Here is a 13,334-nt window from a genome sequence, read left to right as displayed (position 1 = left end):
TTCCTCCACCACCGATGGGAGTGCCATGTCCATGTGCCCTTCCTTGGAAAACTTTCAAAGGTGGCAATCCTAACAAATGCTCAATAAATAAATAAATCCACATTGTTCTTTTCTCAACACAGGCCTTTAACTTTAATGGTAGGAGGGAGGGTTCGCATGTGAATCCATGCCAGAACCCATGCTGGAGAACAATAGTTACAGGTAAGTAACTTGTTCCTTCTCCAGCACAGGATCTGGAATGTATTCACATGCTCATGAATAAAGAATACATAGCAGTACAACATTACACAACCACAGGAGGTGGCAAGGCACAACAGAAGCAATTACTCTTACCTCTGGAACAGACTCACCTCAAGCGAACAGGTTGCGCAGCACTGGTTGGCCGACTCTGGACTCCTCCCTGGAATCCCTGTCGACACACTACAATAGTGTGAAGGTGTGCGTGGACCTCCACCTAGCAGCCCTGCAGATGTCCTGCAGGGGCACACCAGACAGGAACGCTGTTGTTGCAGCAATCGCTCGGGTAGGGTGGACTCTTGGATGGCCGGGTCGCGGTCGGTTCCCCAACCGATGACGGTGTGTGATGCAGCCGAGCGCCACCTTGAGATGGAAGCCTTGAACAAGGCCTTCCCATGGTTCACAGGACCAAGGTTCATGAACAGCTGAGAAGTCTTCCAATAACTCTTTGTGTGTGCCACAAGAACTTTAGAGCACCAGCAACGTTCAGCGAGTGCAAGGCCCTTTCAGCCGGTGACGAAGGCTTCGGAAAAAACACAGGTAACACCAAAGGCTTGTTGAGGTGGAATTCTGACGGAACCTTAGGCATGAATGAGGGGTGTGTCCACAGCACCACCCTTGATTCGTGGAAAGTCATCTATGGCTGTTTGCAGCCTGGATCTCACCCACCCACCTGGCAGAGGTGATGGCCATAAGGAAAGCAGTTTTTCACGAGAGGAATTTGAGCGAGGCCTGATGCATAGACTCGAAGGGGGACCCCCATAAGCCTCGTCAGCACCACGTTGAGTTCCCACGCCAGGGCAGGAGCCTTCACCGGGGGAAAGATCGAAACAGCCCTTTGAGGTATACCTTGATGAGACGGTGGGACCAAAGAGAAGATCTCCCTGGAGACCTGGGTTAGCGGGAGATAGCTACCAGATGCACCTTGAAAGAGACATGCACCAGACCTGCCTTGGACGAGGACAAGTATGGAAGAATCTGCACAGCCGTGACTCTCAGAGGGGTGATCTTCAGCGACCAGCACCACGTAGCAAAACGCTTCCAGTTGTGACCGTAGCAGTTAAGAGTAGACAACGCTCTGGCCTTGGCAAGGACCTTCCTGCAGTCCGCTGGCAACGCATAGTCCAAACTCTAGGGCTGCAGGAGATAAGCCCTCAGGTTCAGCGATCCTGGGTCGTGAGGCAGGATTGAGCCTCCGTCTCTGGTGAGTAGATCCGCGACCACCAGCAGCTGGACCGGAGGCGACGCTGACAGGCTGAAAATGTCTGGGTACAAATCTGCCTCAGCCATGCTGAGGTGATGAGTATTATCCTGCATCAGCACTTTTTGAGTTGATTGATGACTCGCAGCAGGAGAGGAAACCGAGGCAATATGTACAGAAACACACCTTCCCACGGGAAGGAGAATGCGTCCCCCTTGCTCCCCGGTTGGTGGAATCTGCTGGCAAATTTCTGGCATTTGGAGTTGGCCGCCACTTGATGAATATGCGGTCCACCTGGTCTTGCTGAAGTTGCCACTCATGGCAGAAGCGCAACTCCCTTCTGAAGGAGTCCGCAATGATTTTCTTGACTCCCGCAGGTGAAATGGGATGAGGAACATCTCTTGCTTGACGGCCCAGTGCCACAAGTCCTGCGCCTCTTTGGAGAGTGCTGGGGATCGAGTGCCCCCCTGCTTCCTGATGTAGAACATCGTCCGTCCTCCTCTGCCTGCCACAGTCCTCTGGCGTGTAGGCGTCTGATGTGGGCTCCCCAGCCCTCCAGGGAAGCATCCATGGTGAACGTCTCCTGGTACGGGGGCGTTGGAACCCTGTGCCCTGGGCAACGTTCGAGTGGATGCCCCACCACTGAATCACCCTCTTCGGAACTCCTCGTCGAGCGGGATCTTGGCCGTGAAGCTTCCGGACACCTGAACCCAGCGAGTGTCTAGGAACTCCTGAAGAGGTCGAACCGTAACCTGCATAGCCCGATAAGGTAGATGCAAGACAACATCATGCCGAGCAGCGAATTGATGGTCCGCACCATGACGGTCTTCAGTGACAACAGTCACTGCACTTTCCCCAGAATGGTCACTACCCTCTCCTCAGAGGGCAACGCTAGGCAGAAGACTGTATTGAGTCTGGCTCCTAGGACCAGCACGTTCTGTGACGCGGTCAAGCAGGATGTTGAATAAATGATGGAGAACCACAGATCCGTCAGCAACTGGACGGTGGTCTGTGTGTGTCCGACAGCCAACTCTCACAAACTGACCCGGATGAGCTAGTCGTCGAGGTACGGGTACACGTGTATCCCCCGTTGATGCAGATTGGCCGCCACTGGTGCTGGGCACTTCGTGAACACCCTCGGGCCGATTTCAGGCCGAAGGGGAGGGCCTTGAACTGGTAGTGCCGTCCCTGCACTACAAAGCAGAGGAACTTTTGGTGCTTCCTGTGAATGGGGACGTTGAAGTAGGCGTCCTCTAGGCCCAGTGACGTCAAGAAGTCTCCTTCCAGTTGGCTGAGCACGTGCTGCAACATGAGCATCCAGAATTTTTGGGACTTGAGGTACTTGAGACATTGCAGGTCTGGAATGGGCTGTCAGCCCTCGGTTTTCTTTTTGACCAAAAAGTATCTGGAGTAGACTCCGGAGCCCTGGAGTAGTCATGGAACCAGCTCTATCGCTGCCTTTCGCAGTATGGCCCTGACTTCCTCTCTAATAGTTGAGGGAAATGTTGCTCCTACTGCGCCACCGGAGGGATCATTGGGCACTTGTGCTGAAACTCAAGTGTATGTCCTTGGGCGAGAGCATCCAGCACCCCTCTGTAATTGGTGATCTTTTCCCACTAACTGACGAATCCCGTCAGCCGGCCTCCCACCAGGGTGCATGGGTGGGGGCCCGACATCTTGGCTGGTTCAGTTTTGCCTCGGTGCCGGCCTTCCACCCTGAGGGTTATAACAGCGCTGACCACTTCCACCGTAAGCCTTGGAACGCCCACTGTAGTCCTCCTGGGCCTTGGGCCAGGAGGGCTGAAGGTACGATGAGGAGAACCCTTTTGTCGATCTGTCTGACTTTCCTCTGGAGGCACGAAGGGAAGAGCGATGTTGTAGAGTGCTCGGGGCACGAGCTGTCTCTTTATCCGCCTTCATGGCTTGCACGGTCTCGCTGACAGCCTTTCCAAAGAGGTTACCTCCACAGAAGGGCAAGTCCAGCACCCTCGGCTGGACCTCCTGGTGGAAATTCATGGCCTTCAGTCAGCCTCGACAATAGATGCAGACACCATTCCCCATCTGCCGGAAACCTGTGTCGGCAATGTCCAGCCCCACTGTGATGGCATGAAAGAGGGCAATCTCCTCTGTCCACTTGTCATCGGGCAGGAACTGTAGAACCAGGCCCAGCTTGTACCACAGTTCCCTGTCGTACCTGGCCAAGATCAACAGTGCATTGGCCACCTTGATGGTTGAAGCTGCAGTGTAAATAACCTTCCTCCCCATGGAGTTCTATTTCTTCCCCTCCCTATCCGGAGGGACTGAGGATGAGGAGGAAGGGTTTGACGATCTCTTCCGCGCGGTCGCCAAAACCACCAAGTCAGGCGATGGTTGCGACCGCAGACACCTGGGAGCGGACTCCGGCACCCTGTACTTTTTCTCCAGTCCATCCAGTTTGGCCGGGACCATGCAAGGATTCTTCAAGAGGGTCAGGCTCTCCTCCAACACATCGTCCAGGATAGGCACCGCCATGATGGTCTTCCTCTTGGCCTTGCGCCTCTGGTACAGGAAACCCTACTTTTTAGTTTCCTTGGTGTAAGCTGGAAAGGTTCGGAAGCTTTGGCGACCATGGAGTGAAACAACCCCTCCTCATCTGGTGAGGAAGCTCTCGGTTGCAGAGATCTGCCCGCTGTGACGATATCGTCGTCTGTCATTGCTGTGCCTGTCCCTGTGTCTACCGGGAGTGTGTGGGGCACCTGGTACAGGTTTTGATACGAGGGCGTCGGATGACTCTTCCTCTTTTTAGCCGGACACTGATCCGGGGCCGCATGGACATGGACGTCTATACAGATGGTTGACAATACTTTAAGAGTATATTGGAGTTACCTAGGTCGACCCCTAACTTCGCAGTCCACCAAGAACTGGGCTGTTGGTTTGTGGCTCAGAGTTCGGGGGGCTAGAAAGGCACTTTTGACCCAGGACCTAATCAGTTATCTGATCACAAGAGATTGCGACCAGAGGATTACATGGCTTAAAGCTGTGTTGGTGGATACTGTAGTGGTACCGTTTTTTTGGTTTAGGTTTGACCAAATTGGAAAAGATTGATTTGTTTCGATCGAATTTCTTTGTGTCTTTTTTTGTTCAAAAATGCAGGGGAAGACCCCCTGCTTCCCCCAACTTAACCTATTCCCTTACCCCACCCCACATATATATTTAAATTTAATCTGACCGAAATTCCCCCAAAAAACCAACACAAAATGTTTTGTCAAATGGAAAAGGTCAATTTGGCCTGCAATCAAGTATGGGCCGCAGGGACCGGGGGCCTGCGGGATCCTTTTCTGGATTTCTAACAACGTGTATAGGGTCAAAAGGATGTCCTGGGATACATATCTCAGCTGAGCTGGCGTGGTTGGAAACACTAGGCCCGTGCCACCGTCGGCATTGCTGCCGTCGTCCTGCACGTCCTTGTGGACCGTGTGCAGGGACTCCAGGTATGCACAGCCTGTGGTTTGCCTGGGACTTCATCGCGCCCCCTTACCCTTTTTGCACCCTGAGGGGTCAGGACGGACTCAGATCAGCCCCTTGGGCCTTTGAGAGAGCAGCCGCCACCAGCTCAATTGTTGACGAAGATTTTTCCTGCGCCACTTGGGCCTTCTTTGCCAGGTCGGCCGTCTTTTCCTCCGGCCTGGGCATCTCTGGTTTCTCCAGCAGCTTAGCCGGGTTGGAAGATTTCCTCTTTGAGGAGGGGCTCGAACGCTGGCTGGCAATGGAGGCGGATGGTGACGTTGATCGTGCCCTGCCAAACGAGGAACCCGCTTGAGCAGGTACCCAGACGGAACCAGACTCGCGGTTGTCTTGGGACCCCACGGATGGGGCGCCCTCAAAGGACTTAGAAGCCCGCTCTTCGGACCGGCCGGTCCTGGGTGAGGCATGATCTATATAAACAAACTATCATATAATATATCATTTAGCCACGCTGCCAGTCTACAGTGTTGATACTTCATCATTTTTCTGGTGAAGGCGAGGCAGATCTCACACTCTCCTTTGTGGTCCGGGTAAGGCAGTAGAGGCATTGAAGGTGTTTGTCCTCCACAAACAGGTTCTGAAGTCTGCATCAGGTGTAAAGCTTGAAAAGGGACCTTCCATCCTTCTAGGTCATGGTGCGGAGTAGGCCCGATGGCCTTCTGTAAACTTCGAAGAAACTTTTATGATCCTTGGCCTTGAAAGCCCTGAAATGCACTGACAAATGGATCGCACACGGGCCCTTTTTTGACAAAAATAGAAACTTTTTCCATGGAAAAACAAAAATACTAAGTAGCTCATGGAGCAAAACTGGAGGACTCCCACCACTTGAATGTGCGGTAAAAATCTGAAAATGGCTGCCAGAGGATGGGCTTAGGGAGAGGACTGTTATTGACTGGGGGCAGTATACAGTGATTGGTTTAGAGGAGAAAAACAGTTTGTAAGTGAAAGTGAAACTGTTTTTTCTTTTACCGAGGATTCACGGTCCGACAACTGGGAACATTCATGAGAATGTGAATCCATGCCAGACCCCATGCTGGAGAACTAGCTCGAATAAAACAAAATTGTGCCTATGTATGACAATAACAGAAACGTGAAGATCATGTCCTAGCATTGTGCCATATTATTATTAACATTCAACTGGCTTCACGGGAAGAGAGACCTGACCAGTTTATTTAGCCTGTGTTCCATGTTTGTGAGACAAAATGAAAAGCTAGAAAAAGTGTGTTTCGTAATTGAAGCTGTGTTTTCTGCCACAAAGAAGGTGGAGGCTGTAATTTAACCAACTTATTTATTGAGCGTTTAATTGAAATAAATATATATTCTTTTGATACCCCGGTCTGGTTCTTGGCTCACTGTGGGCACGGGATGTGGAGGGTAGATTAATGTGGCTCTATATGTGTCTTTAATAAGGCCATCGCTAAAAAATAAACTTAAGCTAGTGTTCTAGGGGTCCTTGATTGGGGGTGGGAAGGAATTCCCCAGGTTAAGGGTGGTCTCTCTCAATATAACTCTACATTGTTGTGAAGGTTAGATTCTGGTATTCAGCGATGAATAAAACCATGACTTCATATGAAATAATCTGACGGCAGAACACATGTTCTTGCAAAAACACTTTCATTCGTTTTTTACCATTTCCTTTCATGAGTCTGGTTCTTGTTAGCCTGTGACGAACTTGTAAATCTGGATCCCACCACAGCCTGAATAACTGGCACATGTCTACAGACACTTCTCTCAATCCCACCCTCTTACTTACCCAACCTTTCCTCCCTCCCAGTATACGGCCTTCCTTTTTTCCTTCCTCCAGTGACTTATCCCACAGACTTACAAAACGCTGCCCAGTTAGCCAAACAAAACACTATTGTTACATTTTGTATTATTGATGTGTTCCGGTTTAAGAAAATCCTTTCACTACTGAGGCTAAAAATAAATGTCAAGAAATAGGCTGCTACGGTTTGCTTTAGCGGGAAGCGTCCTCCAAGGTTTCCTGCTATATTTAGCAAGGGGGAGTAAATCCCTAGAGTGGACAATTTTGACATCTGGGGGTTAGATTTTCTTCGAATTTGGGGGCTAAAAGCTCATGTTGAGAAGCAGACCACGACATTTAAGCCGGAAATTGATGGGGGTACCAGAGCACTGCGCTCGTTTAAATCAAAGGCGATCGAGCTTGTGCTTAAGGTCTATAAGGCCAAAGCCACTTCTGTGGCTAGTTAAGGGATAGTGCTGTGGGGCTTTGGTAAGACTGAGTCTATACAGATGGTTGACAATACTTAGAGTATATTGGAGTTATCTAGGTCGACCCCTAACTTTGCAGTCCACCAAGAACTGGGCTGTTGGTTTGTGGCTCAGAGTTCGGGGGGCTAGAAAGGCACTTTTGACCCAGGACCTAATCAGTTATCTGATCAAAGAGATTGCGACCAGAGGATTACATGGCTTAAAGCTGTGTTGGTGGATACTGTAGTGGTACCGTTTTTTTGGTTTAGATTTGACCGAAACAAATCAATCTTTTCCAATTTGATCGAATTTCTTTGGGTCTTTTTTTGTTCAAAAATGCAGGGGAAGACCCCCTGCTTCCCCCACCTTAACCTATTCCCTTACCCCACCCGACATATATATTTAAATTTAATCTGACCGAAATTCCCCCAAAAAACCAACACAAAATGTTTTGTCAAATGGAAAAGGTCAATTTGGCCTGCAATCAAGTATGCTAATACCGTTTTCTTATCTGACAGACCTAATATCATTCAAAGTTGTAAAAACAGTGAAATCCAGTGTACTCCAGGATATTAGAGTGAAGAGAGTCGCTGTAGACCACGAGGGCAGCATATATGACAAATTTGATGATTACGGCCCCTGGTCTCCAGAAGTACCTGGGCTGGGCTCAGAATCCATCACAGGGAATTGTTACCAGGGCCTGTTTCAACCCTGTGATGGTGTTTTTGGTCCAAGGGGGGTGGTGGCTCAATCATGTCTATGTTGCGATGCGCCGAAAGAAGACAGTGCATTTTTTTCTGTTTTGCCCCGAATTCTCGTTAATAAGAAAGCGTACATTGAAAATAGTTCTGCAGGGCCAAGGTTTTCGATGTTATAAGGAGGCCTTTCATTATCTGTTATGGGCGGACTCAGTCCAGGTGTGGTGGGCGGTCAATGTTTTTAAAGTGTGCCCTCGCTTTGAGAAATGTTTTACTAAGGTCGGTTTAAATCTGTGCATGGTGATGTTTTTAACGGGTTTTAAGCGTGTGCCACTAGTTTTAATTATCTTTTATTATTGTTTGTAAGATTGTTGATTGATTATTGATGTGTTTTTATGGTTTGCTTACTGAAATAAACTTTCATCCATTCCATTTAGTACAAAAGAACATCAAAAATTCCATATGACAATACATACAACAACGCACACATGCATTTCAATTGCCTAGAAATACACAAACGATAAAGGGTATCTCATGTTACGAGGACAAGATGACACAAAGCAACACAGGTTCGATCCCCGGTCCGCGCTTAGAAACCTCCGGGTATTAAATGCTATAAATATGCAACTAAGACATATTCCTGTACCAGCGCCTCTATGCCCCCGGGCTGTGCGAGCACTTTAAAAATGCAACATAAATGAATATTAGTGCAGTGTTATTCCCAGAAGCCATTCTGTACCAAAACCAGGTAGAGGTCAAAGAGTCAACAGAGTTAATAAAAGGGCTAAATCAAAGCAAGACACGATGGAACGTACCAGTACAATGGCCTATAACATGATTATGAATGGCATGCTTTTTGTCTCTAAGACTTCCCACTGACTCCATTTTTTCTGGGGCTGACTACTGTCCCCCAGAAACAGGTAAAGTTGCTATTTACTTTATGTAGTCATTTAAACTGCAGACTCAATACCCCCCATCTTACATGGAGTATTGGAAAGGGTTAATTCCTACTCCTTTTTGTCTGCGCCTCTTGGAGCTTTATTTCGCTCCCTTAACACTAAGACTTGGCTGGTGGCAGTGGTACCTACCCTATCTTTTTTACTGCGATTGTAGTATATAGACGTGGTACTGTTTTAGGCTATTGTATTAGCCTCAAACTTAAACCCGCTTGACCAACTACTTTTTATTTTGGCTCCCGTCGGGTTTTATCGCCATTTCTTTTTGTTAAAGTCCTTCTTGTGTTTTACTTTTCGCGCCAATCCAGGTTTGCCTTCTTTGTTCGCCGATCTTTGGCGGGCTTCTGTCCAGAAGCCCTCCTTTGGCATCTGGGTGTCTAGGTGGGCTGAATGTGAGGGAGGGGTTTAGTCACCCCCTGCACAGGGTCTCCTTGGAGACCCAAGTCGCACTTTGTGTCCATTGGCTGAGGTGGTTGTCCGGGCCAGACAACCCCCCTGCCAAGTGTTTGACAGCCAGGCTGTGTGAATGGGGGATTTTGGCATAAAAGGCAGGACTCTTGGGCTGGAAGTCAGAGTCGCCACTTGAACTGCAAGAACCGAAGAGAAGCGGAGAAGAAGAGGGCTGCTGCAACACCAGAGTCCCGGTGAAGCCCTGCTGCAGTCCTGAGCTATCTACCCTTCAACGACAGAGAAGATCCAGTCCAGAGTCTTCTTCCCTTGAGCCTGGTGGGATCAACCAGTTTACCTTCCACAGCCAGAGAATCCTCTTCTTGGTCGAAATCGCTGCACACAGCTGTAGTGGTCCGGATAGCCATCTGAAGAGCCTCTCCTGTTTTAAAGGAGCGCACCTTTTATCCACCGTTGCTTTGCTGCTGCTGGCCTCATCCCTGGGTAGTGCAGATCTCTCCAGACGTCGTCCTTCTTGTCCCCACGACTAAAGCTCCAGGAACCGTGAGCCTGCAGGAACTACCAGGAACAACTGCCGTAGCACCAGCTTTTCTTCAAACGAATAAGGTACTGTGTCCATTGGGTTGAACGCTTTTACCTCACCAAAAGCTTGTCCTGGTCTTCCTTCCCTCTTATAACTTTTGCTTCCTTTTTGACAATATCCAAGGACTGCTGGCAATCTCGAATCGTGAACTGTTCTAACCTTGTGATCCTCGACAACAGGACCCCTGTTCCATTTGACACTGGCACAGGCCTATTGACTTTTATCTACGTTTTAGAAAGTACCCTCTGATTCTATTTGTCTTGACAAAAGTATTGCATATGATTTTTATCCCCTATTCTCTTGTGTTAATTCATGTGCTAATGGTGTTTGACTTCGGTAACATTTCTTTTCGTGGGTACGCCTTTCTTTCGTAAGACCGAACTGTCATTACTGTCAAAAAGTGATTGCGTATTAACCCATGGTAACGTCTTTGTTCCACAACACCGGTCTGTCAAATCCCAATGTACTTACCTTGAATTGATCTGCACAAGGGGAATTGGTTGTGTCTAGTATATTTGGAGTGTGGTTTTAATTTAATAGAAGTGAAGTGTTTTGTGAACAGATGGTTTAAAAATAAATGTACTTATACTTTTTAACCAGAAACCTTGAGTCAGTGTTTGCTTGAGTCACAGTAATTGTAGTCCTTTGTGTAATCTCTACTACTGCTCATTTGCTCTTGAGATAAGTCTGGCTGCTCCGCTACTGCTACCACTTTTTCTGTGTAGTACAGCCTTGTACCAAAGGTGAAATTGTACTACCACTTGTAGTCTTAATTGTGTGTAGTGGTCCCTAAGGGCACTGCACAGGATTCTGCCTAACACCCCCGGGCTGTGTGAGCACTTTAAAAATGCAGTTAAACAAAATAAAATAAATGAATATTAGTGCAGTGTTATTCCCAGAAGCCATTCTGTACCAAAACCAGTTAGAGGTCAAAGAGTCAACAGAGTTATTAAAAGGGCTAAATAAAAGCAAGACACGCGGGAACGTACCAGTGCAATGGCCTATAACATGATTATGAATGGCATGCTTTCCCTACACAATGTATATGATTTATGAGGGTTTCTTAAGCCAGCTCTAACTGAAACCATTTCTCCACACATTAAGATGTACATACGAAATCTTAAAATGGTTTCACCATGGTAAAACCTGAGAAATGTGCATAGGTGTAGTGGAAGAGATCCTGGTTTTTAGTGTTTACTATTTGAATGGCTCTCTACTATTTTTCGCATAGACCAGGCATTATGGAGGAGGTTTTTTCCAGTATTCAACCCCCTTCTCCCTCTCTCCAACGTACTCTGCTTGCCCTACTCATCCAAGCTCAAACAAAGGCCCTCCTGCTCCTCAAACACAGCCCCATCTTTAGTTTCACCATAGAGTCCTACCAGATGGCCTCCAACCATCAACTTAATGTATCCCACTTGCCCAATTGATCCATCCATCTGCCTCAGTGGCCTAAATGGCCCTTTAATGACTCCTCCTTGCTGGATTGGTATTCCACAGGTTAGCCCCCGTGTTGCTGGTTTCCCATTCCAACAGGAATTCCAACAGGGTCTCATTTACGTTGCTAGGTATCATACTATGCCCCATTATGTGCAAAAAGTACTGACTAAGCATGTAATGGATGTTCAGGAAGTGAAAAAAGACATCTCGAAAACGACTGTTCCATCCTTTTTTCATGTATAAAGATGCATGCTGGTCAGCAGGCTACTCCTGCCAGTTCTTTCTTTCATGATGTGGGTCGGTACCTGATGCGCAACAAGGCACTCGAGATGGGATATCAGAGGCCAGAAAAACCCTCTATGCCACCCCATCTATCTAAACCTAATGCAAGCAACCAAAACAAGCAAGTACCAGGCAATTGTCTCAATGTTCCATATTTGAATTTCTTTTTTGCTGTATCCATGCATTCATTCCACATTACCTTTGAAGTGGTCATCTGTAGATATTTGTAGGGCAGAGATAGCATCAAGAACAGGCTGTATATTAATTTCGTTTGGTGTGACCCGTGGTGCTGATCCAGAAGACAGATGCAGTAGCTCAAGCTTGGTGTTCATCCTGCATGAAAAAAAGACAATCTCGTTACAGCTTTACTTCCAATACAAGCAGCAAAAAACAATAAGCAGACAATGGCACATTTGCTCATTTTACCGACTGTATCGGCCATAGAAACAAGTCACAGTTTGAACAAATATATATTGGCTTCAAAGTAGTTTCCTCTGTCTGATGGCGACATTAATTAAACTCTAGGATCTTAGTAACACCTACAAGCGTATCCTAACCTTACCAAAGTGGAGGTCAGAGTAATGCAGCAAAACAGACCACTTATTTGTCTAGCTCTCTAAACTCAATTTCAGTTTGTTCAGCAAACACTAAAGAATGTGGTGTTAGGTAGAATTGTCATTTCTGTGCTAATTCTCTTCAACCTTAGAGACCCCCAGCTCTTTTGCTGGACTTAGGGCTTGTGACTTTTTCCACCTGTGAGTGGGACCTTTTTCTCACTCATGTGTTTTCCTGACTAGGATTTTTGTGTTTTACTGTTTTATGACGTATGACAAACTCCATAGGGATCTGCTTTTTGTATAGTGACACCAAGCACCTTAGGTGCAGTGCCGCTGAAAAGTCCCTTGGACTTCTCTGAATGTTTCAATACATTTTCTTGGGTGAACTACCGTTCCCAAGAGTAATAAGATGATCCCGGTCTTCTTACTTTTCTCTTTGTGGGGCCAACACACGCCACCCTACGTGGAGTGCTGGGGGGGTTACTTAGTAATTCCCTATCCCCTTCTCAAGTAATATTTTTTGTTACACTAGCCTACTTTAAATGGCTGGTGGCAGTGGTTTAATTTTTACTACCAGTGTTCATTTTTACCGCAGGCTGAATACTCAGTTGCAGTACAGCACCCATGGGTGTCCATTTTCCCAAAATGCCCCGGTCTTCTTTTTTTGGCATTTTCTGTGTTCGTTTCCTCTTGGCTTTTACTCTATTAGTTGATGCAGGTTTGAGTCCTTTGTGTGTTTTGCCTTTAGCAGGCTTCAGCGCTGAATCCCGCCCAGGCTATGGTGTGTCTGAAAAGGCAGGAAGTGAGGGAGCGTCCCGAAAAACATCCCTTGTCCTTTGTCTCTAGGTGTGCCTGAGTGAAACCAGTCCTGATTGGCCGGCTGGCTGTCCTTAAAGGACAGCCACCCTGGTGTGTATGAATGAATGGGAAATCGCACAAAAGGCAAGGTTTTTGGGACTAGAGCCAGAGTCGACCACTGAAGAGGAACATCCGAAGAAGACATGACGAAATTCCAGCAGCACACTCCTTGACAGCGAAGTGCCCGGTGAAGCCCTGCAGCTGTGCTGACCTCGTTTTCATAGCGACTGGGAAGGCCCATACAGGACCACTACCTCCCTTGGGCTGGTGGGACCAACTAGCCTCAAGACAAGCTTCCATTTGGTGCAACTGCCGACTTGCTGTGCCTCACCAGAGCTGCAGAAGCCCAATGCCAGGGGTCCTGTGACCACTGATGACTGCATCGTCTTGCTAAGTCCA

General features: G+C 47.8%; 1 protein-coding gene across 2 annotated transcripts in view; it reads right to left on the bottom strand.

Annotated features, from left to right (window-relative positions):
* LOC138516346 (uncharacterized) overlaps positions 1 to 13,334 on the bottom strand; it is an 888,519-nt gene that overhangs the window by 366,706 nt on the left and 508,479 nt on the right. For both annotated transcript variants that reach the window (XM_069631386.1, XM_069631387.1), the window contains one exon: positions 11,720 to 11,853. In XM_069631386.1, coding sequence (XP_069487487.1) covers positions 11,720 to 11,853 — 134 coding nt within the window. The remainder of the gene's footprint in view (positions 1 to 11,719; positions 11,854 to 13,334) is intronic.

The sequence above is a fragment of the Ambystoma mexicanum genome, chromosome 6q (assembly GCF_040938575.1).
Source record: "Ambystoma mexicanum isolate Mex_15411 chromosome 6q, UKY_AmexF1_1, whole genome shotgun sequence".
In the NCBI taxonomy this organism is placed as follows: Eukaryota; Metazoa; Chordata; class Amphibia; order Caudata; family Ambystomatidae; genus Ambystoma; species Ambystoma mexicanum.
This window is presented reverse-complemented; position numbering and strand designations above follow the sequence as displayed.